Source organism: Pungitius pungitius, chromosome 4 (assembly GCF_949316345.1).
Source record: "Pungitius pungitius chromosome 4, fPunPun2.1, whole genome shotgun sequence".
In the NCBI taxonomy this organism is placed as follows: domain Eukaryota; kingdom Metazoa; phylum Chordata; class Actinopteri; order Perciformes; family Gasterosteidae; genus Pungitius; species Pungitius pungitius.
This window is the reverse complement of record NC_084903.1, coordinates 21,804,745-21,831,087: the sequence shown is the minus strand read 5'-3', so window position 1 is coordinate 21,831,087 and position 26,343 is coordinate 21,804,745. Positions and strand designations below refer to the sequence as shown.

Here is a 26,343-nt window from a genome sequence, read left to right as displayed (position 1 = left end):
TCAAAAGATTTAATGAAAAACAATGGATGATATAAAATATACTTTTATTATATTTTGATGGATAGTCCTGATATAACTGTTGAAGTACCAGTGATGTGGATTGGTATAATATTCAATCATCTGGGGGAAATGGAGGATTTGCTGCCATCTAGTGGGTCGGATTTGAACTTTGAAATACTTGAGAATAAATCCTGATGCAAAAGACTGCGAGAGGATTAAATTCATGCACATGGAGAAGTGATTGTTCTGAAAGTCAAACACAGAAATTCCATCGAGTCTTTTAGTTTGTTGACAAATTGGAGAAGGAAATGTGTTTTTTTTTTTTAAATGACCACATTTCATTCCTGATGGTCGGGCGTCTTCCCGAGGTGACGCTGCAGCAGGTGCGCGAACACACCGATGTTCACGACGAACTGGAGCAGGCCGATGGAGGAGACGCCGTAGTGGACGTACATGAAGCCGCCGGCGGTCGGGCCGACGGTGCGGAGCAGCGACTGGACCGATGCACACAGTCCCATCATGGTGCCTGCGATCGGGAGCAAAGCGGGTTCAAGGAGAGTCGAACGCAAACAGTGATCCTCATTACCTGGCATTGTTGTCGTGTTTTGTTTTTTTTTGTGTGAATGTGCGACGTCACCGGTGTCGGAGGCCGGTACGCTCTTGGTGAGCATGCTGTCCGTGATGACGTTGAACACGCTGAGCGAGAACATCATCGGGACGACGATGAGGCAGAACTGAAACACGTCCTGCATGTAGGCCTGCAGAAACAAACACAGGTGTGGACTTTAAAGTTAAAAGAAATGGGAAAAAAAGGATAATTGCAACAAACGCTGTAAAGAATAAATATCTGTACACGCAGAATGGCACTATGGAAAACAATGAGAATCACCTCATTCCAGTCTGAAATATTCATAGCTTTTGTTTTTAAAAACTTTCATCTTCCCCAGAGGATGAAGCCTAAGGACTATTGTGATTTCCATGACATTGACATTGAGATTAAATACAATAAAGACAATAAAAAACATGACTCGTTATATCGAGCTGAGACAAAGCTGTTTATCAGCGGCTTCACATCCTCCCCTGCTCTGGTGTGTACGCGTGTGTGCGTGTGTGTGTGTGTGTGTGTGTCTTTGTGTGTACCTGAGCCAGTCCCACCAGAGAAGAAACGCCGATGGACAGAAGCAGCAGCGAGCTCTCAGAGTATCTCGCCGTGAGCCGACCGACCACCGCGCCCTGAACGACCTGCGCAAACATCCGGAGCGTCACCGAGCTCGTCTCGTCTCGTCTGAAAAATAAATCCAAGGCGGGGCGCATTTTTCTATCCGCGCGCGGGGCGCTTACCATTGAGGCGATGCCGAAGTAAGCCATCAGGTAGCCGTTCTGCTCGGGTTTCAGCTTGAAGAAGTCCAACGCGATGATGGAGAACATCACTTGAAAGATGCCTGAGGACGGAGAAAACAACTCATTCAGTTTGGCTGGGTTTTTCTCACACACATATAAGGAGGTCTTTAAACACCAGACCACGAGTAAAGGCAGTAGAAAAACTCTGTGGTTGAATACATTCTTGTGCAAAAGGGAACCGTCTTTGTCACGTCGACTCTCACCTGATGGCAAACCCGCAACTATCTTCACCAGAAAAGTCCGCTTCACACCAGGAAACTTCAGCAGTCGGGTGATCTCCCCCACGTTGAATATGGACTTGCTTTTGTTCTCGCCTGCAGCAGATTGAAGAGTGAAAAGCGTGCAAATTCAAACGTTGAAAGACCTTTGTTGAAAATGGATACATCATTCGTAGGCTTCAAACATTTACAAAGTACCACGGACAAAAAAAGAACTGGATCACTATCAGTAAGTTCATTTCATGATAAATGTCTCAATGGACATAGAACCAGCAACCTAACAAGACACCCCCACCCCCCCCCCCCAAAAAAAGTGTCTCCAGTCTCAGGTGAGGGTTGAGACCAGCTCCAGTCCTCTGCATCTCTGTCCATGATCCTCTCCTTCCTCTAGAGTCTCTGCTTCTCCAGCTTTTGGGAGATCTTTGAACTCGGCGACATTATTTTTACTGCATGGCCGGGCCTACCCCTCCCTCCCCGGGCCTCTGTGCCACCGGGCCTGGAAGTGAGCGCGTTAGTAATGCGTCCCTGAGGACGTTAGGTGAGGCGGGCGGAGTTGTGTCTTACTGTCTCTGCCGGGTGTCGGAGCTTGAGATTTGGTCGTTTTGGGGATAAACTTTAAAACCAATAGTAAACTGAAGGTACTCCCCACAGCTCCAAAACCGGCAGTAAATGTCTCCCTAGGAATTGAAAGCAGTGTCAGGTGCACAAATACTTTGGCCTTTGAGGTGTACTATAGATATAATATACACAGTAACTTTATTCACACAAAATGATCATTTACATCATCATCATTTCTGTTGCAGACCCATGTTTAATTAAAGCGGTAAACATCGACACACTATCCCCTTCCCAAGTGTTTATTCTCACAACCAGCACACGGGGAGCAACATTACCATCGGAGTCGTGTACGTGGCCACGTTGACTCTATTTTGGTTTTTTTTTTTTAGCTCCGTTTTGGTCTCCGCCACCCGCTCTTTAAGCTGCCGCCGTGTTCCGTTCTGCGGGGGTCACTTTCACTCCAGAGACTCAGCACAGAATGGAACTCACCCGAAGCGCGTGTTTAGATGGCCGCCCAGCGTGGAGCCGGCGATCATGCCGACGCCGAAGCACAGCCCCAGTTTGGACAAAGCGTCGGCCCGTTTCTCAGGAGCCGAAAGGTCCGTGACGACCATCTGACAGGCTGCAGACAGGAGAGGGGTGAAGAAATGAAAGGGAGTAAAGCGGCCCCTACTTTTAGGATAATGAAGAAAAGAAATGATTAGGACAAGATGTTGTTTGATTTTTGGTGTTGAGGTGATAAAGTTTTATTTTAATTTATTTTAAGGTTTCACTAGATTTGAGCAAAGAAATGGTGAAAACAGTTGCGATGTTCTTATTAATTATCTGCTGATAGTAATTCCCAATGAACACTGTCTTACACTAGGCATTACATTATGCACTAAAAAGGACAAGAAATAGCATCTTATATAGTAATAGTAATTTATTTCTTAGATAGATCTGAAAGACGGCTTCACACAGTATATTCTTTTATTGAATGGGTTTATTTTTATGTGAAAGTTTTAAGAACATTGTAAAAAGAAATAGAAGAGGATTTTAATGAACAAAATATGCAAGGGGAAGGGAGTTATAATATTGGAATAATCTGAAATATTATTGAAAAAGATGTCACAATACACAATTTGGGGTTATGTAATAACGATTCAGAGGTTTCTTTCCATAACACAGGTCTTAACACTTACTACTAATTACTAACTTAGCTCAGCCACAAATTCAGAAAACCCCTGAAAGAACTGAATAAACAACATTAAATCTGATGATGGATCTAAATCAAATATTCAATATATTTGAAGTTGAGAGCGTTAAACTGAGGGAGCAGCGTTGCAGATTACCGGGTAACACGTGCATGAAGATTGTGGGGAGTTTGTGGATGAACAGCATGGCAGGATTCTCTGCTACGGCCAGCAGCAGAAAGAAAACGACTGTGGAAGAACACGCCAGAGACAAAGCTGCTCGTGCTCCGAAAACATCTCCAAACCTGTAAAAAAAAACAACAACAACAACAACAACAACAACAGCAGCAACTCACAAAACCACAAGTTTCCTGCTGGACTGAAACAGTTCAGGTCGCCGTAAAGAGAACGGAAGAACTTAAAATGTATTTATTAATTAATAATTGTCTTACGCTTACCTTCCAAACAGGGGACCCCCGCACAGCTGGATTACACCGACCGTGGTTTGCAAATACCCAAACCACAAAGTGTTGAAGCCAAGTTTCTTTGCCAAATACTACAGAGATACACAATGAAAATACATCTTTACATTGACACAATCGTACGTGGTAAGTTATTGTTTTAATCAGACCACCTCTACTCATCAAACTGTGACATGGATTGACTGGAAGGGGGTCTGTTTGCTCAAAAATTAATTGTTTAGTGCCTCTTTTTAAAACATTTGAAAACGAAATGTTAATATGTAAGACATTTCAAAAGTATTAGCTTTGTAATATAATAAAATACATGAATTAAGAAAACACATAATGCAGAATTGCCAATTTTGAAAAGAAAAAAATGGTTATCGAATTATAATAACTTATGCATGTTTTTTGGATAGTTTGATCTTTACCATTTATAGGCTAGCCGGTGATCAATAGGTATTCTCCCTATACGTAATAATGTATCATAATTTGTAAGTTGTAACTAAGGTATCCAATCCTACATGTCGATAGAAAATGAAATATTGGTAGATAATGTAGCAGCACATGGAAATACTCAATAGAAAATATACTTCATTACTTTTTCACTGCTTAAATTTGGTTTTGAATTTGTTGGGCCAGAGTTCAAGGTGTGGTATCAGTGCTTAACTTTCACCGAGTGAACGATCTGAATTCTTTCCACACCTTAGAATTTTTATTAACAATGACACAACCGTTTTATTCAGTAAATGTAAGTATATGTTGCTGGTAATATGCCTACCCTACTTGCATCATCTATTCAAGCACATTTATGACTTATTACTTGAAAGTATTTTTCACAATTATCTTACAGCTAACAACAGGGGATTCTGTGAATGAATACGATGGCAACTGTTAACGTGTCGTAATACACAAAACCACCTGAAAACTCGTAATAGAAAATACAGGCAGTTTGTCATTTTTAACAATAGCAACATCTGTGGAAACAAAATTGTAATTTAACGCTTTTCCGGAAGCGTATTTTACGTTCAAGGCCGGCACGGAAATCTCAGCTTCCTTCTCAGAAATACTCACAGGAGTGACAGAAAACTGCAGAAACATCCATGTAATATCCAAAGCGGCGATGACGTAAACGATGTAAATAGTTTTCGTCCTCTTCTGTTGCTCTGTGACGTTATCCCGGCTCGGCGGGGAAGTTCCCGGGGCCGTTTCTTCTCTCCCTCTCATTTTTGCCTGTTGCATAACACACCAGTTTTTTTCAAAGTAACGAGTGTCTAACGGCAAAAAACTCGGGTCGAAATCAAAGTGCGGAAGGATCGATGTGAACAGTGGTCTCGTGCGGTAAAATGCCCCTTGACCCGGTGAACGCTCACATGAACGAGTTGACCTGACGTTGGTTGTACTCTTGAACCGAGCGGGAGAGGCGACACGAAGGCGTTACCGAAGCAGGTTTACTGATGTTACGAACACGTCAAACGTAAATCCAACATGTTCCTACCATATATTGTTCAGCAGAATAGCTCGTCCTGTGCCGCATATCTTATCATCTCAGGAACTCCTGCCTGAACACACCTCGGAAAACCATCACGGCTCTTTTCGGGAAAAGGTGTGTTTTTAACCGATGTACACAAACGTCTCCTAAACACCTCTTCTACGGTGATGCATTCAAAGACTCATATTGAGATCGTACTGTGTATTATTCTCAGGCAAATTAATAGTTTTGAGTGATGATTTAGACGTGTTTTATTTTGTATTTTGTTTATGAAGAATCGCATGCTTATGGTTTGAATGCTATTCATTTAATTGGTTGTACATTTAAAGAAATGCGGAAATTGTTAAATACAAAAAATAATAATACAACGCTTAATCGGTGTATGTGTTTTACTGACATGGTATTTATTAGCCGCACATTTCAATTAAACAGTTCAATGCTCTCTCTGTTGGGATAAAAATATGGTTAATGTGGTATGTTTTTTTCTTCTATTTATTATTATAATATGGTTATGGGTTTTGGATTGGGGGGGGGGAAGATTGTCTCTTGGCCAATCACCACTCCGGAGCGGACGCGGGCGGTAAATACACTAGTAGGCCGCCTTTAAACCAGACGAAGAAGAAGAAAAATGAAGAAGCAGTAGAAAAAGACGAAGAAGAAGAAGAAGAAGAAGAAGAAGAAGAAGACCTCCTCTTCCCGGAAGCACGCTGCGTCTGCTGGTGCGACTTCCCCTCTGTTGTGCCCGTGTGCGCAGACTGTCAGAGGAGGACCTGGGCTCGTCGGTTTCGAGGAACGCTTCCCCTCGTTAGTCCGGCATGTGACGTTAGAGATCAAAGACATAACGTCGCCATGCAGATCCTCACCCCTCACGTTTACTGGGCTCAGCGGCACGGAGAGATCTACCTGCGCGTGGATCTGAGCGACGCGAAGGTACGACGAGTCCACGTCGCGCGCACACGCGCACCTTGCGTTTAGTTATTTGATGCGTTTTAAGTTGAATGCTGTCCGATGAAACGCCGTTAACCGTCGGCTAGCTCGAGCAACTGCGTTCACTTGGTGAGGCTACAACGTGGCGAATGACCTTAACGTGTCTATAATATAATGCATTGCACTATTTCACAGTTATTCCGTTACACTTTCATTTGTGTGAGCCAGTTAAAAGGAGTATTATTTGAGGTGGGTGGGTGGGTGGGTTGTGACGTCAGCTCACCCGAGTCTGCAACTGACTCCTTTGGCTGGCTGGCTTTGTGTTTGTTACGTCAGTGACGTGGACTTCGGTTTCTCCTGCAACCCTCGCCCTGCATCTGTTGGATAAATGTCCCATGAAAGATGCATGACTTTTAATGGTTGCCCCTGGATGCGGTTGAGCCTCTCAGCAGAATGGCTTCCTGATTACCGAAAGAAGGTGTTTTTTACATTCTGGGCCCATGAACCAAGGAGGGAAGATTAAACATAAGAAAGTTCTCTCAGTTGAATGCAATACGATTCAGTAGCACCACGTTAAAACCTCTAAATTGCAGTAAAGCTTAACCAACTTACATGAGTGTGTACCTTATTGTTAGTAATTCTGCACCTTTTTCCAAAACTAAACCAACAACCCGTCCAACTAGTGTTTTGTAAGAAACCCACATAACCCTCCTGCTGCTTTAAATACTCACAAGGTATCGATCGGCTGATGAAACAAGTCCGGGACAAATAGACTCTTTACTCCTTTTTGTGAAACATTTTCTCAGCTGTTTAACAAAATCCTTTTTGTGTTTTTCAGAATCTCGACATCAGCTTGCAAGAAAACAACACACTTCAGTTCAGAGGTCGGTGTTTTGTATTTTTGCACACAAAGAGATTCAAGAGAAATTGATAGATGGACCTTTTGAGAGTGAACTTTCCACAGATTTGAAGCCTAATGTTGGTATTATATAAAAGTTGTGATCTTCTTCCACAGCACAGGGCCATGGAGCCAAAGGAGATAATGAATACGAGTTCAGTTTGGAGTTCTTTGAAGCTGTTCGACCTGAGGTATTGACAAATTATGTATTACTAATGAGTCAAATCAATCGTTATTTTGAAATGTTTTTTGTTTTTTTTGCAGCGTTTGAATATGATTTGGATTAAAGTGTGAGTTGAGGGATGTTAAGTATTTCGCACACTTGTAATTTCCCTTTCTATTGTTTCTTATTCTGTTTTTAGTGCGACTTTATATGATGGGTGTAAATGTCAATCCATGAATGGACAGCCAATGCCTTCCATTAATACTGGAAATGAATATTTCAAAGAAATGAATGGCATTTAATAAAAAATGCAATAATATTGTTTTAGTTAAAATACTCCACTAATACAATATTAGATTTACTGCTAAAATTCCACGATCGTAAAGGTTTGATCGGCTGGTACGTCGCAGCCTGGAATATTCTGTTTATTATGATATAATTGATTTATTCTGGGACAGCTGCAGTGTTTCATTCCACCTCTTTATGTAAAACAAACAGCGCTCAGCCCGTGTCCTTCCGATGTGAGTCACATTCTTCTTCTCAGATGCACAGGAACCAACTGGGTCTCCACAATAGCTGCTTGCATTACGTCATCGCCTCCTGTGCGCCTCGGCTAAAAAGCGCACCTAATTCTGTGTTTTTTTTTAGATCAACCACAAGTCCACCCAGCGTCAGGTGGACATCAAGATAAAGAAGCAGGAGGAGCGCTGGTGGGACCGGCTCACACTGCAGGGCAAGAAGCCTCTGTTTTTGGCTCCGGACTTTGACCGCTGGCTGGATGAGTCCGACGCAGAGATGGAGCTTCAGGCGAAGGTACGAGCTGGGAAAAAACCAACCTATGAGGAAAAAGTCCACTTTGATGGGAAAGTTAAATGCGATTCACCAAGGAATGTATTCATCTGTTAGGCTCTAACATATTTTGAATCCTCAAATTTCCTTTTATTATTATTTATGTTGGAATAAATTGTTAATTCAAAATAATATAATTAATGTGTAATTAATATTATATCCGTCAGTACGATTCGTTTTATTACAGCACTGAAACTGTTGTTTAATGCGTATTCAGATGATTAGAATTCTAATGACAAAGTTATGAATGAAGCTTTGAACTTTTCATTCTTTCAAAAAGTTATATCTGGTTATATCTGGACTTCTTTTTGTGCATTTGTATTTCAAGTTAGTCTTCGACAAAAACATAATGTATAGCTTTTCACATTGTTGATACGTCTTATATTTAATGGAGCTTAATGATAAACTAAAGTGTTTGACAAAATCATCAAATACAATATATTCGTCAATGAACTTGAGAAAACATAGAGATCGTTATCCAAAATCCCTATAATAAAATAAGTGAAGATGCCAGAAGAAACCAAACAACAACGTATATCATATTGATTTTTGCAGAGTGAGATTATCACGGTGTGATTTCTTTTCTTTCAGGAGGAGAAGATCAACAAGATAAGTGTGGAGTCGAGAGTCCGTAAAGACCGTGAGTACCGCCGAGCTCTGCACCCGCCGGCATGGCGCTGTAACACCGTCAGCCGGTTCATTTGAGTCATTCCCCCTGCGTCCTCAGCCTACCTCGGCCTGAAGAAAGGATACTTGTTCATGTACAACCTGGTGCAATTCTTGGGCTTCTCCTGGATCTTTGTGAACATGACGGTCCGCCTCTTCATTCTCGGACAAGGTCTGTAAGAGTTTTTAATTAAAGAAATGAACTTTCTGTTTATAAAGCTACATGTAATTCCAGGTCATCTGCCGAAAGGAAGGCAAAACTAGCAAAATTAAATATTTCCAGCTTGTTGATCAAAGGGGATTTAACATTAGAGATTTTGGGGCCATCCTTAGACGGCTGAGCCTCTAACTTCTGTGCTTTCTCTAAACACAGAGTATCACTTTTCTGCTGCTTGACAATGATTTGTCTGAATATGCCAAATTCTGAAAAACGGAATGGTCCAACTGTAGAGGGACGGACTGAATAAAGTACACAAACGGGGACAAAACAAACCATTGTGCTCCCTAAAAGCTTTTGATTTTTATGGCCGAAATAAATTATAAATAAAAATAATTAGCAATGATGGTGATTATTGAATACTAAAAACGTAATTAGCACCAGTAAAATAAAATAAAAACACAAGGTGCAGAAAACCCTGAGCGAGGTGTGTGTGTGTTTTGTTTGTCAGGAGCTATTCATAGAGGAGCTCATTTGAATTGGAACAGGACTATTCAGAAGGGATTTGTTTTGTAAATGATTAGGACTGTGGATGTCGGCTCATCTCAGTGCGCTGTTTAATTATGTCTTGTTTGTCTCTCTCGTCCTCCACAGATTCGTTCTACGACACCTTCCACACTACGGCCGACATGATGTACTTCTGTCAGATGATGGCCGTGCTGGAGGTCATTAATCCCTTGTTGGGCCTGGTTAAGACTGGGTTCTTTCCTGCCATGATACAGGTAATGCAGCCTCATTCTATTGTGAAACACAAGCAAAACCTTCAACCTTGTGTTCAGCAAAAAAATGAAGTGTGATCATGATCATTAAAAACTTTCTGTGTTGTTGCTAATTATTGATAAATTTACAGACTGAGAAAAAAAAATCCCCTTTGCTTCTATAATACAGAAAAAGCTTTAATTTTCTTGTGCGCTGATATTTGACACCATGTGACCTGAGACCTCTCGTTGGGCGTCGCAGGTGGCGGGGAGGAACGTCATCCTGTTTGTCGTCTTCGGCAGTCTGGAAGAGATGCAGAACAAACCCGTCGTCTTCTTCGTGTTCTACCTGTGGAGCACCATAGAGATCTTCAGGTCCGCTCATGTCCTCCCTCCTGCTCCTCCTCCTCCCTCCTCCTCCTCCTCCTCCCTCCCGTAACCGTCATCTCTTCCTTCCCTCCGTCAGGTACCCGTTCTACATGCTGGCCTGCATCAGCACTGAGTGGAAGCTGTTGACGTGGCTGAGGTACAGCCTCTGGATCCCTCTGTACCCGCTGGGGGTCGTGGCTGAAGGTAAGTGACCGGTTCAGTGGTCAAAACAGTGTCCTACCGGGGAGGGAAATGTGTCAATAACTACCAGAAAATGGGATGTTAATGTTATTTTTGCACTTTCAGAGATTACCAAATGTTTTTTCATGTTCAGAATTTCACCCTTTTATATGCATGATTGTTTATAAGAAATTACTCTGCCTCTATGCTTAAATCCATGGGATATTTATTCACATCCCCAAAGCATTCAAATAAAAGAAACTGATTTTCTTTTCAGCTATTTTCATCCCACTTTTCTGCATAAAATGTATAATTAAAAATTGCATCAAAATCAGTGTCGCTCATCATGGACATACAAATAATTTGTCCTAAACAGACAAATGGTGCTTTTGATTAGTTGGGTGCTGTGGTTTGACTGAAAATCCCCAGATGGCCCTAGTTGAGGCCCAAGTGTTAAGGAGAAGTGCCGTGAAGTGATGTGGTTACAGATGTTGTGCGTGTTTCCAGCTGTGGCCGTGATCCAGTCTCTGCCCGTCTTTGATGAGACGCGTCTCTTCAGCTTGCCCCTCCCTGCGCTGCTGGGACACTCTTTGAGCTTCTCCTACACGCTGCAGCTCTACCTGGTCCTCATGTTCCTGGGTGAGGCTTCCTTTAACAGAAAGGGATCTCCTATTATGTGGTTAACGGAGACGTGATGGTCACTCTGATGGACTCTTATGTAGGAAAAAGCATAAATCTGCTTTGGAAAATCTAAAGTACGTGTTTGTTAGTAGATTCGCTATAAAAAGTGTCTTAGCCTGTTAAGTCATAGAGAAATAGATGTATCTGTGTATTTAGGACACAGTGATTTAATCACCCTGTGCAAAGCATGGCTTAAGATCATCAGATCATCAACCGCATTCTGACGAACCGTTTCACCTCCACAGGGCTCTTCATCAATTTCCGCCATCTGTACAAGCAGAGGAAGAGACGATTCCGCTCGAGGAAAAGGAAAGTCCAGTAACTCGTCAGTTTATTTGGAAACCGTCCACTTGAAGATCAAGCTGCTGTCTCATTTTCCTGTCGTTTTCTTCCTTCTGCACTCACTCACACTTCAATGTTCACATTTTACAGCTTTTCTCCTGCACACATCACTCATACGGTTCTGTTATAACGGAAATCATTTGTTGATTTTTTCTTTCTCTTTATCAGTTTTACTTTGGGTGATCCATGTGTTGACTTCTTGTAACCAGTCTTCTGGAAGAAAACAAGTTTCACAAAGCGTCCTGATGACGGGAAGTGGACTTTTGTTATATTGTTGCTGCACGCCAACGCGATTTGAAAGCTATCGCGGTTTTGATACTCTCTCTGCGGTGTGTTCTTGTGAATTTAGAATAAACTGCATTCTTTTGAATGCAAGTTCGTCAGGAGACCCTCGCTTGTTTTCTTCACAGGTTTATTGTGGGAAAAACCGCCTGTAAGAGAATTTTTCTATTTTTCCTCACGAGAGTTTGAAAGTTGTTGCTGCTTGCTGCCATCTCCAGCATGCTTCAATTTCATTTTGAACTTGTCGGTTCTTGGAGGATCCGTCTGGAGGGACGTAGAGTCCGTAAGATAACACATCTTTTGTGGTTCTCAAATCAAAGCACTTGACTATAACCTGCTGTCATTTTTAAAAATTTAGATTGTATAAATCGTTTTCATTCCCACCGCTGACCCTGGGATTCAAAGGTCAGGCGTTTACTGCTGCGAACATTAGTAAGGACAGAAATGACTGTAGCCGGAAATATGTGTTTATTTATTTTCCTGAAATAACTCACAATCCTTCTTTTGGCCTTTTTTATATTATTATCTGACCAATAAATCACATTTAGTTGTTTTTAATTTCCAAAACCTCTTGTGATCATATTTCATTATTTAGATTAATGAGCTGATTTGATCTGTACTCTTGATGATGAACTTTAACTCTTTATGTTCTTTAACAAATGGTGTGTACATTTGATGTATCTTCTATTCACATGTCCCAATGTTCCAGATATAAATTATTTTAATGAATTTTAAGTACTTATTATTCATAGAATCTCCTCTGAATTTAAGTGATTTGTTTTTTTCCTTTCCTTTTCCTTTAATGAGCCTTTTTGTTTGTTTTGTATTTATTTGTGTTTACTGATTTTTTTTTCTGTAATTTATTTTTTAATATAAGTACGGGAAGGATATATACAGCTTGATTTGGACATTTGATTACATTTCAAAAGTCCTTTAAGGGAAAAATCTGACTTGATTGTAAGTCACAATCAAGGTTTCCTGACAAAATAAATATTGGCGTTTGTATTGGAGTTGGGGTGTCTTTTTGTTTTTTCCACAGTCCCTATTATGAAATGTCAAAAGGTGAAGATTTAATTCATTTTTTGGCCTTTTTATCAAGTAGTGAGTGGAGTACAGACAGGAAACGGAAGCAGGAGACCGATGACCTTAAAAGTCCTGTTCAGGGTCAAATGTTCTGCATATCAACCATGTGGGACATCAGTCTACTTTATAAGAATCTATTTACGAAAAATCGTATTTGCAGGTGTTGAGTAGAACAGTAGCAAAAGTAAGGGTTAATTTATAAGCACATTTTTCAACCTAAACCTAGCATCTTTTAAAAAAACATTTTTGACTTTTTCAAAAATATATATTTTTTTCCAATGACAATTACTTTGGATGTTCTTTACTCACTAAAGCTCGGTCTAAATGTTTAAAAGGTAAAAAGTTCTCGCTGAATGTTTGGTTTGAAGGTGATCATCCACCTGTGTGTGTGTTGGACACACTTTAGTCCTAACTCGTGAGTTCACCACGTGAGCAAATATCTCCAATGGAACCAATTGAAAATATGTTTGCCACGCCCCCAAATAAAGAGCAGACTCCTCCCCCGCGGCCGCTAGCATTTAACTAAACTGATAAAAGTGATTATGTAAATGTAACGCTATTAAATATATGATATTAACAATGAAAATCTATGTTTTTATCTCTACATAAAAAAATAGTCCTGGACCTAATCTGTTCATGTTTAAATGACAAAACATTGTGCAGTCCTTCGTTAACAAACCTTATCTGTGTAAAGCCAATCTTCTGAAGAGACAAACATTGCATTGTTGTATTTACGCGGCAAAGTGGTGGCACGTGACTCTACTTCAGAGGCCGATTCCTCTTGTAATTCTCCGCCATTTCCGCCATTTTACATCAACTGTGGAACATCAACGTCAACCTGACATTGTTCCTGCGGACTGAACTTTAAGGTAAGAAAGCAGCTAACGGAAGCAATGTAAAGTGAGTTAACGTTAGCTAGATACTGCAGCCTTTGAAGATGTCTTATCTTGGAATTTAAGTAAACCAGTTGCTTTTCTCGAAGCTAATGTTAGCAATGGCCTTAAAGTACCGTTAGTTTTTTCAACGTCTATGTTTAGACCACGTTTTAAGCGTGATTTTTAATACGGTAAAATGTCGTCCTCTACTTTGTGCTATAGCATTATTTTATAGGGTTAGAAAGAAATTACGTACACATTTGTACCAAAACGGGTCTAAACATAGACCTTGAAAAAACTTTCACTTTTAAACCATTTTGCATCGGCCATAGACGTCGTACGTTACATACTTAGTCACAGTTGTCATGTCAACAGCCCTTAACAAGGACAATACATTTCATTCATTTGTATTTATTAATATAAATATAACAAACACTTTTCATATACAGAAATAAATATATCTTGTGAAAATAAACTATGAAATTAGTGCAGCAACAACATGAACAAGTTAGTTTAAAATTCTGTGTTTGTAGCCTATTTTTCTGAATCATTGGAACTTCATTTTCAGATGCTGTAACAGGACCTGGCTCTGAGTCACTTGGATCGGGATCGTTTACCTGAAACCAGCTCAATGATTCTTTGTGTAAAGGGAGTCAGAATGGGCAGAACACCCCTCGGTTGCAGATGCCTCTGGTCAACATGTTCAAATTCAATTCAAATTCAAATTATTTTATTTTGTTCAACCCAAGTCGATCGGACAGATTATTTTTATCAGCGTAATCGACCTCCAGCCGTGCACGAGCTCTCCCCCCCTCGCCGCGGGTCTGGCGTATCGATACAGTGTGCGCGCGCACGTGTGTGCCCGTGCGCGTGAAAGGAAAAGGAAGGGGCGGTGTTCGGCTCCTAATCCTCTTAGCGGCATTATGCTGAGCTCCGTTCCAGCCCTGACATGCCGTGCGCCCTTGTAGCTCCCCAAACCCCGCAGTCAGCATCTCTGCGCCCGTTACGCACAGCTGGAGGGACCGTGTGTGTGTCGGAGGGAGGGTGGGGGGCAGAAGGGGGGAGGTGAGGTGAGGGGGGGGGGGCGGCGAGGGCTCGAGCAGCCGGCGCTACAGGTAAGAAGCGCAAAACCTCTCACTGCACACAGCTGCTTTCTAGTTATGTCTTTGTTGGTATTTGTTTTTTCTTATGTGGGGGGTGTGATCGATTATCCGTGCTGGGCTCCTTTAATCCAGCCTCCTCGAGCCCCAGCCCACCCTTTTTGATTTTTTTTACCTATGTGACGGGTTGGTTAACAGGGAGACCCGGATAACGGGCTCAGTGACGTTTTTCCTGCCCGATCTCATCTCGTCGCTGCGCCGCCCTGTCTTCAAATGACCAGAGTCCGTTTGTTCCATTTTACCGCGTTCAACGCGTCAACGCGTCTTACGCTCCTGTTTTGTGAGCAGCCAAAGCCTGTGTGATTATGTAGCCATAGTAACAGGTGGCTGTCTGCATCCCCTATCAACACCCCCCCCCTCTCCCCATCATAGACACACACACACACGCGCCTCTCTTCAGTAGATCTTCCTCTGCAGACATGTGAGCAAAGTTGACATCATACACACACGTGCATGAGGATGTGATTTTATCTTCTCTTTTTTTTTTTTCAGTCCTTCCACAGACCGATGCTGCCCGCTTGCAAAAGATGAAACCCACTCTGCGTATGTGCGTGTGTGTCTCCTCCCTGTCGGCGGCGTCTTCTCGCCAAACAACTGAGCCGGAACCATCGAGGAACAGCAATGCATCTGACTTAACTTCCCGCCTGGAGTCCAGACCACCGGGCCAATGAAGGTGCACTCGCCTCCGAGGAGGAGACTCAAGCGCAGCCGCGTCCTCCTCCTCGTCTCCGGCGTGCTGATCTGTCTCGTCTACGCGCTGACCCTGAAGGCTTCCCCCCGGGCCGGTGACGCCCTCGCCGATGACGTCGTGGAGGTCAGTGTTCGGGAGTCGACGGCGTCCAACGAGACGACCTGGGAGGCGGCTGTCCCCCCCGAGAGCGCCACACCTCCTCCGCTGATGATCGTTAACAGGACAGACATAGAACAGTGTATCTACGTAGAACCTCAACCCCCCAAACCTCCTCCAACTTCCCCGCCTCTGGCCAGCGCGGCCACTCCTCCTCCTCCCCCACCGCGGCCCCCCCAGAAGAAGGGCGATTACCCCGAGGACCTCTTCTCTGTGGAGCAGCGGCAGCAGGGATGGGTGGCCCTGCACCTGGTGGGCATGATCTACATGTTTGTCGCCCTGGCCATCGTCTGTGACGAGTTCTTTGTTCCCGGGCTGGAGGTCATCACCGTCAGGCTGGACATCTCTGACGACGTGGCCGGGGCCACCTTCATGGCGGCCGGAGGCTCCGCCCCGGAGCTCTTCACCTCCCTGATCGGCGTCTTCATCTCCCACAGCAACGTGGGCATCGGCACCATCGTGGGCTCCGCAGTCTTCAACATCCTGTTCGTGATCGGCATGTGCGCCATCTTCTCCCGGGAGATGCTGCACCTGACCTGGTGGCCGCTCTTCAGGGACGTTTCCTTCTACATCCTGGACCTCATCATGCTCATAGTCTTCTTCCTGGACAACGTGATCCTGTGGTGGGAGAGCCTGCTGCTGCTGCTGGGCTACATCAGCTACGTGAGCTTCATGAAGTTTAACAGTCAGATCGAGCACGTGGTGAAGACCCAGATCAACAGGCACGTGAGCATCGTCAAGGTGTGGACCGGGGAGGAGGCGGAGAAGGTCAGTTGGTGATGGGGGGGGGGGTTGCTGGAAGATGGATGTCATGGAATTCACATTGACATTCCTCTGCCTGTCCCATCAAAGCCGATTTTAATCTAAAGACAGATGGCCTCAGTGTCCCATCATGTAGATGCAATCCTCCATTCAACATTGGCAGTTCTTAATAACTGATTACAGCCACAATTCATAACGTTCAATACGTGTAATGGAAATAATCTAGTGGAAACCGATGTTCCTTCTGTCAAGAGCAGCAATGACTCTGTAGTGTAATTTGGTTTAAAGAGACTTGATTGGCCCATCGACAGAAAGAAACAATCAAAAACAGTTCTGATAATGAAAGTAGAGATATTTAATTTTCTAGCGTTTGTAGTACCATCAAAGAACTTGTGTATGAAGAAAAATGACACATAACTGCACTTTGAAGTATTAAATGAAAACAATTTTTGCGTTTCTGCAAGCCCCCCCCCCCTCCCATAAAAAAGACCAGCAATCATAAGATGGAGAAAACAGAGATGTCTCTGCAGACGTGTTGCTTCCAGATCGACTTCCAGCTGTACACAGAATATTTTCTACTCTTTCATCTCCTCACAGTTAGAACTGCTGCCCGCTCACATGCAATGAAAGACTCACGGTGATTTTGTGGGTCTGAGCAGGTGATGCCATTTATTTGTGTGAAATCCTTTGATGCTGAACAGAAAGGACTCCAGGTGTCACTGCAATGAAGTGATTGTCTCTGCCGCAGCCCCCGAAATACCAGTATGCACACAGGTCATTTCATTCAGAACTAAAAGCAGACAAAGGAATATTCTATTTCTGAAGGGCGGTTTTATGCAGAATGCCTGAAGACCAAACGGCCTCCTGCTGCCCCCCCCCCCCCGGGAAGCAGCGGATGTCTGATCCCCGTGATTAACATGCAGAGCTGCGTTTGAGTGTTTCAAGTGTCGGCAGCACATTCTTCAATTAGCCCAAAGCGCGTCTGCAGTCAGTACGTGCTCCCCCAGTGAAGACACTGGACGTGGAGACACATGCTGCAAACACTAATGGGTCAGTACCACTGGCGTCTAAAATGTCCTCTTCCAGGAGTCCCAGTATGTAGTCTCTGGTTTGTTTTCCAGAAGGGTCACATGTCTTCTGTAATGACACGTGTCACATCCCGTCACCTTGACCTATCTGCCAGCAGTCAAATCGGAACAACTGAATGTTTGATGCAGAATTGTTTGAAAGTTCATTTTTGTGCACATGTTTAATTAAAAACACGTGCACACCGGGGTGCGGGTTAACTGATTAAATTGTCCCTGAATTTACAGGTGAGCGAAGCCCCACCGGCTCCTCCACCTCCTGCTCCACCAGCTCCACCTGCTCCTGGTGCACCGAAGGCCGAAGATGAATCCAAACGAGAACCCGAACCACCTCCGAGTTCCCCTCAACGCAACAAACCAACATTGGACCCGCAGGATGAAAAAGCATCACTCCAGGTACGGAAGACTGCTGCTGTGTGGACTGAAGTCGGCTTGACATTCTTCGTTTTTGGTCATTTATTAAATAGCCTTCAGTGTTGGAGCTTCCGATGTATTGCACCTTATTTCCAGTAATTTAGCCTCTTATAATGTTGGCAACTTAATTCTCATTCTACCTGAGATACTTACTCATTTGGACTAAATACAACATTTATTTACTTGCATCCCAGAAAAAAAACGTCTTCTGCTGAGGAGCTGTTGACAGTGTAGTTTGCTAAGGGTTGAAATACTCCTACTATAACTATGCTATAGTTCAGTAGAGGTATTCAAAAGGTTGCCATCGCACTGCTCGTTATATCCCAAAAGAGAGCGGTGCCGCTGGCCTTCAAAGCCTTGCAATGCGTGGGAGTGACGGCCGGCGTGTGGTTTGTGACTTGGTGTGTAGGTCCGTCCCGTCCTGCAGCGAGGCGGCAGCACCGCCTCCCTCCACAACACCTCGCTGAGGAGCACCATCTTCCAGCTGATGATCCACACGCTGGACCCTCTGGGAGAAGGTAACAACCGGAGGCCATTTCTCAGGCTGTTGGTTGAGCAGCTTTTAAGGATTTATGCAACCCTGCGTTTGATCCTTAAAGGGTTTTTCCAGTAATCAGTCTCACGTTGAAGAAAGAACTGTTGACTATGGTCTACTGCTGTGAATTTAGGCCTTGCATAGAATCCCATAAATCTGCAGTGGCTTTAAGGTGCAAAATACAACAAAACAAATGAAGCAAAGAGAGCATTTAGGAGATCTGACCATGATACACATGATGCATCTCAATTTCCTTCAGTTTCTCAGCCCTTAAAAGTTAAGAATGGGGCAAAAAGAAACGTCACTAATTGTAAATAAATATAACTATTATTTGATTGTGTAAATTGCATTTAAACACCTTTCTGGAATATCCCACTGCACACCGTGCTGTTGGATGCAGAAGGGCCTTAGCTAGTAATTCTGTGTCAATAATATAATACATAAGATAATAGCCGAACATCTGCTTAAAAAGCGAGTGAGGCTGATGATTCAATTATTGATGGACTAGATGTTCCAGGATGCAGAGCCTCAGCTCTGTCCTGATCTGTCCTGTACCTTCCTGTAAGTCACGGCACGGTGAATGAACCACAGCGACCTTCAGCCCGTCCTCAAACCCCCCGCCCTCCCTTCCTCCTACCCCTTCTCCCCCCCCCCCCTGGGCTTCCGTTCCCTCGCTTGCACACCACTCGGCCACCACTGATCCTTAATCAGCTTTTCAATACAGGCTAATAAAAGCTGGATATAAGAGCCAGCGTGCTCACAGACCAAGCTCCTTATCTCTGAGGAGCCCGTGTGGAGGGGCAGTGGCTCCGGTAGACTGTGAGCATCCTGAGGGGGGGGGTTTAATCTTCCTGATATCTAAACCATTGCTTTTCTGTTAAGTTGCATGAATCCAGCTTTGGAGGAAATATTCTGATTATTTACTTTAGTAAAAAAAAAAACTTCAAGGAAATGTTGGTATATCATTAGAAAGCCGTCACTGTTTTATTTCTCCAAGGACATTAGCAGCTGTAGTCTGCAGCCTTTTCCCAAAATACTCACAAGTTATTGTCAAAAAGTTCTCCCTTTTAAAAAAGCATCACGTACGGACGTCAAACCTGACAAAAGTCTGATTTAAATGGTTTTCACTTTAATGAATTTAATCAATTATAAACTGATGAATGAAAAAGTATGAACCAGGTGTAAATGGGACTACAACTTAGAGACGTTGTACCTACAAAACTCTGTATCCCTCCGGCAACGCATCTTACATTCTGTCATCAACAAACCCCGGATCACACCAAGAAAACGCTTGCGTCTGACGGCCCAGACGGGCGACTGCCGTAATAGGAAGTTGAAAGCTGTGGGTTTCCGTCCTTAGAGTCCGCCCTTAGAGGCGCCGTGAAAACCTGCGGCCCGAGGAAGGCGAGAAGAGGTAAGAGAGCGGCGACCAGTTGCCCCTCGCCGCCGCCGTCGTGTCGTGTCTTGTTGTGATTTGTGGTCAACGAGTTCGTCGAGTGACTCAAACCAAAAAAAAAGTCATCCCTATGGTGTTGTAATGAGAAACCATTCGTCTGGTTTCACTTTGTGTAAACTCCTTGCATGTGCATCGAGTGTCACATGACTGGTCATAGTTTAGTCTGACGTGTGTCTCTGCCAATCAGAGACCTCCTTTAATGGTGATGTCACAGGGGAGAGGTCAGTACAGACGAAAGGTGAGACGCCCGTTGTTGTTGTTGTTGTTGTGCTCTATCTGGTCTGCTTTTGTCCCAGAAATGTTTCTTAACTGGTTTTGGATGTTTTTTTATTGGATATATGGTCGCATGTGTGTTGGTTTGCATGCAGTTGTGAATATCTCTGACCTTTTTTCACACACTGGCTGGAAAACTAATGTATGAACTAAATAATAATAATAATTACAGTAGTTCTGATTTAGTATGAGCGATGTCTTGCATTTTTCGGAAAAGTCTGGTTAGTTTACTTAAATTGCCATGAAAATGATTGGCTCCAGTCCTTGAGTTTCTCTATGTTGACCTTTTTTAAGAATGGCCAGAGTGTGACCATACAAGGTCAAAGGCATGTTGACTTGGTTGCACAGAATTTGCTCGTGGATAAATTTACCCTTGGACCAGTTTCAGAAATAATTCCTGTTGCATGTGAGCGCTGATTCTCTTGATTGCAGAAAAGAACCAAGTTAAGCCGGGCAAATTACAGAGCGAGTCACATCCCCGCCTCCCTGAAGGTGAGACGCATGTCAGAATTCGGCTTTAAACTAATCCAACTGTTTGGTAAAAGCCAACGGACAAGAAGATCTGTATCGGTTTCATGAGATGAGCAGGATAAGGGTATTAGCTTAGCTTAGCACAAACTCGGCCCGTTTCTCTGCCCCAGCAGACTTTTCCATTATCCTTTTTCTTTATTTAGAGGTTTGTGTGCTGGAAGCGCAGCAGGTCCGTTGCTTATCGTTCATCACCGAGGGTTTTGAGGGTTGAAGGAGGTTGTTCTCTCCACAATCAGCGCAGCCTCTCCACTGGGGGGGAGGTGAGGTCGGGGCTGTTGTGCGTCACGATGAGGCCCTTCAGAGCAAAGACAATCAGCTCATCAGGAGATGAACACGCAGGCCGTAGCGTCTGTGTGGGAGAATCCCTCTTCCTCCACTACTGGAGAACGCTTATCTCTGAGCACTCAAGGCCGGAACAAAAAGCTCCTCCTGCCAGACGAGGGCCACGTCTTCTGAGGATTGTACATTGTGCGCGTGGGCAGTTTGTGTCTGAACATCTGACCGATGTGTTGTGGGGGAGATGCAGCGTAAATATGCCACTCGCGGCGATATCATTCTGTGTGTTGCTCCCCTTTCTCCAGACGAGGAGCCGAAGCCGACGGAGACCCCCGGAGCCGCCGAGGCGTCCACCTCTCAGCCTCAGGGGGCAGAGAGGAAGAGCGAGGCCGACCCGCCAGACGAGTCCAAGGTTCACACCCCGGACCGCAAACCCTTATTCACTCACATCTGTTTTAGATTGAGTTATTGTGAAGTTTATTTATGTTAATTGAAACCGTGAAATTGCCTGTGTGTAGGCCCCTATGAATAATAATTAAAAGGTCTATTGTGAAAAGGGTCAGAAGTGCTCACATCGTGATTAAGGTCATTGATCAAATGTGAAGCACCGCTGTGCTTGCAGGTGGCTGCTGGGGGGTCGGAGGGGGACAACAGCGGCGACGAGGACAGCGCAGAGTCCGATGATGATGATGACGGTGACGACGAAGGTGAGGAGCAGAGTGAACCGCTGTCCCTGAAGTGGCCGGACACCCGACAGAAGCAGGTCACCTACCTGCTCCTGCTGCCCATCATGTTCCCGCTGTGGCTCACGCTGCCCGACGTGCGGAACCCGGTGAGGACACACTCAAACTGGAACTCTTTTTAACCCTTCCATCTGGTAGGTTGGAAAGTGGATGGATCCCCCCCCCCGTCCAGTGAAGGCCACGTTCCTCCGTCCCTCATCACAAACATGTTTGGCCCGTAATGAAGTTCTGTGTCAGTTTTCTCTGAAGTCGTGTCTCATCTTCCAGGAGTCCAGGCGTTATTTCCCCATGTCGTTTATCGGCTCCATCATGTGGATCGGGGTCTTCTCCTACCTGATGGTGTGGTGGGCTCATCAGGTCGGTTCCCCCCCCCCCCCGCTGCCGAGGTAAACGCCAAAGGGCTCCCCGGGGTATTTATTTGCGCTCTTGTTCTGAAGGTGGGGGAGACTATCGGTATCTCGGAGGAGATCATGGGCCTCACCATCCTGGCCGCCGGCACGTCGATCCCCGACCTGATCACCAGCGTGATCGTGGCCCGCAAAGGCCTCGGCGACATGGCCGTGTCCAGCTCGGTGGGCAGTAACATCTTCGACATCACCGTCGGGTGAGTTTGCAGCTGCAATGAGCTGCTTTTCCCCAAGTAGCTCGACAGCGGTGGGAAAGTATAACTCCACTTGAGTATGACCATCCATGTGTTTCAAAAAGGTTTGTGTATGCATGAGGTTATCAGATCGTTGATCTGATTTATCGGCGCGTCAGCAGAAGCTGGTTATGTCCAGTGGTTCCCGACATAAAGCCTCCAGAGGGTCACCGGATCAATCCGCTGTGTCTCAGGTTGATTTAATGTGGTGGATTCAGGGTTCGGATGCCACAATCTTTCTAATTGTCGATCGCGGGTTGCATTGATTTACATTAGATGTGGATATCAGAGAGGACTTATGACCCGTTAAGCTTCCCAACACCAGCTCTAAGAAGCGGATAAAACGTAAGGAAACTCCTGCTTTCGCTTAGATTTGTTTGAGTCGAAGCAAGTACGTCAATAAAAAGAATCCGAGTACGCCCACTTGCATCCTTTCCCTGCCGTCCAGCGCTCTGACAGATGTCCCCTGGTTTCAGTCTGCCCGTCCCGTGGCTCATCTACACCCTGCTTCACAACGGCGAGCCGGTCGGCGTCAGCTCCAACGGGCTGTTCTGCGCCATCGTGCTGCTCTTCCTCATGCTCCTCTTCGTCATCATCTCCATCGCCGTCTGCCGCTGGAAGATGAGCCGAAAGTTGGGCCTCACCATGTTCGCGCTGTACTTTGTGTTCCTCGTGCTCAGCGTCATGCTGGAGGACCGCGTCCTCGTCTGCCCCGTCTCCATCTGAGCTCAGGACAAAAAGAGGGGAAAGCGCCTCCAGCGTAGATTGACGTCGGTTTGTGTAGTGCTCCTTCAGTTTGTTCCAACAACCCCACAGTGCAATGTCCCGCTTGTTGTAGATGATCCGTTAAGTGTCAGAAACACAGACGTCGGTCCGGATGCAAGCACAAAAAAATCACCGCAACGCTCCGTGGATTTTTCTGTCGTAGAGAATTGTGCAGGAGGAAGTCCAGGAGGTGTTTTCATAAAGAGCTTTCGTTTTATTGCGGTTAGCCACAAAAAAAAAAAAAAAAGGTTCTAGGAATGCAAGCATCGGTTTCAGTTAAGTGTGGGTGGAGTTTCCCTTCTAATGTTTATTTAAATACATAACACCAGTAAAGATTTCACACTCATCGTGCAGCCCTTCAAGACTACTGGATGCAACTTCAGTTTTGTATGTTCAGTATCATCTCTAAAACCGTTCTGTATTCAACCAAACTGTCGTGTTTGTTCAGCGTGGAACAATTTGTGTGAACAAATATTTCATTTTGTCAACATAACCGAGACAGTGACGTGTGTGTCTGTGTCAGACTGTCTTAGCTGTGACAAAAGAAAATTGTTGTCAGGTGTTACTGTCTTGTTAACTTGTCGGATTGAAGTCGATGCAAACATGTGTAATTGATAGGGAAACTATCAATATTTCAAATTGAAATTCCATGCTGCAATAAATTATTTTTTTAACAGTGAACTATGACGTGTCACATGTGATGCTCACAACATCTGAAAAAACAAACATTTTTATGTCACATAATTATGTCTCTTTATTAAGGATTATTCCGCATGATTTATAATCCTCGTGGGGTTTTGAAGTTCATTCCAATAGTTGGCTGAGTGACTTGGAGGTTGGAAAGGCCACCGAAATCCTACAAGAAGAACAACATGAGATGTAGGTACATTTACAGGAATTAGTCATCACAGGTGTATTTATTAACTTTATTTCTAATGATCAAATCCATACATTTTATGCTAACTTTGAACATTAACGTTAAATGCTATTCATCAAAACGTGGTCTATTCTGGCCAGGCATAATTTATGTGATAAATTCAACCTGAGGGGTTTTTGTACGACATTAGATGTATTCATTAAAAACATCACAGAAAGGTTGATACCAGTCATTATTATTACAGCAGAATTTGTACTCACCAGCATCTTGAGCATTTCCTTTGTGTCTGGATCCACTTCGATGAGCTCCTGGTCCAGAGCAGAGATCTGAAGGACAAAAAACAAATTAACCATCTGGAAAGTTTGTTACAAACACGTTCGAAACTTTCTCCACGACACCTGGAGAGTCAAAAAAGTTCTAGCCTCCGAGTTACTGAATGTGTGACAGACCTCTGGGACGTAGTTGTCTCTCCTCTCTCTCTCCTCCTCCTGCAGCTTGATGGAGATTCCTCTGACCGGGCCGCGCTGGATGCGCTTCATCAGGTGTGTCACATACCTGAGGGACAAACCGCACCACGTGGTCATTACTTCAGTCTTCATCAACTGCAACTACTTTATTCTTCTGGGGATCTGGTTAAATATTACAAATATGTTCTTAATTAAATAAGTTTCATTAGCTATTTTAAAACATTACGTTGGTAACCTATAATGAGCATTTTGGACAACTCAGTCATAACAATTTAAGTATTAAAGTCCCTGAGGCAAAGAATATGAATGGAAAACAACCACATTGAACAAGCACAAAGTAACAGTTATACAAACTCATATCAAGCAACTACAAAACATCAAAACTGAGTCGGCACCCGAGTTTCTTCAATTAAATCTGGTTTCTCAATAAAAACACCCACTGCCAGAACAGTTGAATCCTCCGAGGCCGTTTGTTGCCTCACTCTGAAGAAAGACCTGCGCTCTCCCTTCCGCTGACCACAAACATTTGCAGTGGCTCAAGACGTCTCACATTTTAACATCAACCCCTAAAAGCTCCGTCTGTATTCTGCTTTGAGACAAGAACGAATGTCTGAGATGCAACATCCGGACAGCTTTAAACCACAAACGTTGAATGGCCCTCGAGAAGCTCCATAGAGGAAAAACGCAGTAAAAAAATAAAAGTAATGCAAGCCTGCATGCGGTTCTGACCCACGAGAAGAAGACGAATAGCATTGATCGTGGCAAACAGGTTCGAGGAGCTATGACTATACTATTGTGTTTTATAAAGCATGTCGCAGTACGTGCTGAAACTAAACAAAAGACCTGCAACTTAGAACGTCCTCTTGCAAAAGAAATGACAGATATCCCATCATGCAACTATTGTTTCATGCTGCTTTACATTGTCACACACATAAGTAGAAGCAAAGTCTGCTTACCCTGCAATTTTGTTACGCAGAGGCTTGCTGGGGATGATGGCGATCTCCTCGCACACCCTCTTGTTGGTGTGGAAGTCATTGCCCAGGCGCATGTAGTACTTCTCGATGATGACCCTGGAGGCCTTCTTGACGGTCTTGGTCCTGACTCGACCCTGAAGAGAAACGAGACCCTTCAGTGTTCATGCACCTTGAGACGTTCAGTGGTGAAACGTACCACAGGGACGTGGCGGAAAATCGCGTTATATGCAATGGTCAAAACAAATGTTTACAGCGAGAATGTTACTCAGAAATCATAACGCTGCAAAATAAACTCTTCAGCAGTGAGATGTGAAGTAGAATTTGACAACAGAGAGCAGTGAATATCAAGTCAGCTTTAAAGATAACGTGAGTTTGTGTCACACCACCATTGTCAAACGCTACAGACGACCCTTCGTTAAACGGGTGATTCTTCTCTGAGCAACAAGTAGAGTCGAGATTAAAAAAAAAAAACTAATAAGGAGCGATTAGCACGGAGGCTTCTCCGTTAGCTCGTATGACCGTGACGTTTAGCGCTTGTTTACGTATATTTATCGCCGGCTTAAGGCAACCATTCCCGGCGTTAATGAACCTTTGGACCGTTCGGGTGCAGAGGGACACTTTTAACCGGTCGGTGGGGCGACACACAGTGAGGATTGAGAAGGATTGTAAGCACTCGGGAGGCGAAGTGTTCGCTGCGTTACCCACCATATTGACTCGGACCGGCGGAAGAGGGGTACCGGAAGTCGATACCGGAAGTTTATAGTTTACAACTGCCTTCCAACGAGTGAGCACGTGACACGCGGCCAGCAGCGACAACTAGCGGCGGGAGGTGAGAAGTGCACCAACAAACCGGTGCAGCGTTTGTAATGTTGAGATAAATGCTGTTTTTAACATTTTAAAACAAAAAAACACACATTGGCTGTTACTACTTATATTGTAAGCATCTGGAATAAACTAACAAACTCCTGGGAACTGTTCACTACAACTTCTAAGTATAAAGTATCTA

The 26,343-nt window shown here is 44.1% G+C and overlaps 4 protein-coding genes across 7 annotated transcripts; 2 read left to right on the top strand and 2 right to left on the bottom strand.

The window, feature by feature from the left end:
* Positions 1–309: 309 nt before the first annotated feature.
* Positions 310–5,457, bottom strand: slc22a18 (solute carrier family 22 member 18). Its single transcript, XM_037482329.2, has 11 exons — positions 5,309–5,457; positions 4,885–5,043; positions 3,808–3,905; positions 3,509–3,654; positions 2,667–2,799; positions 2,184–2,296; positions 1,605–1,715; positions 1,342–1,442; positions 1,141–1,242; positions 638–758; positions 310–526 (listed from the first exon to the last, which is right to left on the bottom strand). Exons 1-11 carry the CDS (start codon positions 5,345–5,347, stop codon positions 339–341), a joined length of 1,311 nt encoding a protein of 436 aa, XP_037338226.2. The 5' UTR covers positions 5,348–5,457; the 3' UTR covers positions 310–338.
* LOC119224913 (very-long-chain (3R)-3-hydroxyacyl-CoA dehydratase-like) lies at positions 5,304–12,584 on the top strand. Its single transcript, XM_062561857.1, has 11 exons — positions 5,304–5,416; positions 7,068–7,113; positions 7,245–7,318; positions 7,939–8,103; positions 8,731–8,779; positions 8,867–8,977; positions 9,617–9,744; positions 9,983–10,095; positions 10,187–10,293; positions 10,777–10,908; positions 11,196–12,584. Exons 4-11 carry the CDS (start codon positions 8,086–8,088, stop codon positions 11,270–11,272), a joined length of 735 nt encoding a protein of 244 aa, XP_062417841.1. The 5' UTR covers positions 5,304–5,416; positions 7,068–7,113; positions 7,245–7,318; positions 7,939–8,085; the 3' UTR covers positions 11,273–12,584.
* Positions 12,585–13,409: 825 nt separating this feature from the next.
* On the top strand, positions 13,410–23,700 carry LOC119224810 (sodium/potassium/calcium exchanger 1-like). 3 transcript variants are annotated; one of them, XM_037482200.2, is made up of 13 exons: positions 13,410–13,526; positions 14,101–14,647; positions 15,185–16,307; positions 17,615–17,782; positions 18,210–18,318; positions 19,696–19,749; positions 19,979–20,029; positions 20,497–20,556; positions 21,177–21,283; positions 21,494–21,703; positions 21,882–21,971; positions 22,052–22,218; positions 22,731–23,700. In XM_037482200.2, exons 3-13 carry the CDS (start codon positions 15,360–15,362, stop codon positions 22,978–22,980), a joined length of 2,214 nt encoding a protein of 737 aa, XP_037338097.2. In that variant the 5' UTR covers positions 13,410–13,526; positions 14,101–14,647; positions 15,185–15,359; the 3' UTR covers positions 22,981–23,700. The 3 variants fall into 3 exon arrangements, with proteins under 3 accessions (XP_037338097.2, XP_037338115.2, XP_037338107.2); XM_037482210.2 differs by lacking the exons at positions 13,410–13,526; positions 14,101–14,647 and having other exon boundaries at positions 14,684–16,307; XM_037482218.2 differs by lacking the exons at positions 19,696–19,749; positions 19,979–20,029; positions 20,497–20,556.
* A 47-nt stretch (positions 23,701–23,747) lies between these two features.
* On the bottom strand, positions 23,748–26,126 carry LOC119224924 (small ribosomal subunit protein eS17-like). 2 transcript variants are annotated; one of them, XM_037482400.2, is made up of 5 exons: positions 26,043–26,126; positions 25,320–25,471; positions 24,346–24,451; positions 24,157–24,222; positions 23,748–23,875 (listed from the first exon to the last, which is right to left on the bottom strand). In XM_037482400.2, exons 1-5 carry the CDS (start codon positions 26,043–26,045, stop codon positions 23,798–23,800), a joined length of 405 nt encoding a protein of 134 aa, XP_037338297.1. In that variant the 5' UTR covers positions 26,046–26,126; the 3' UTR covers positions 23,748–23,797. The 2 variants fall into 2 exon arrangements, with proteins under 2 accessions (XP_037338297.1, XP_037338303.1); XM_037482406.2 differs by lacking the exon at positions 26,043–26,126 and adding an exon at positions 25,724–25,746.
* Between the last annotated feature and the right edge of the window lie 217 nt (positions 26,127–26,343).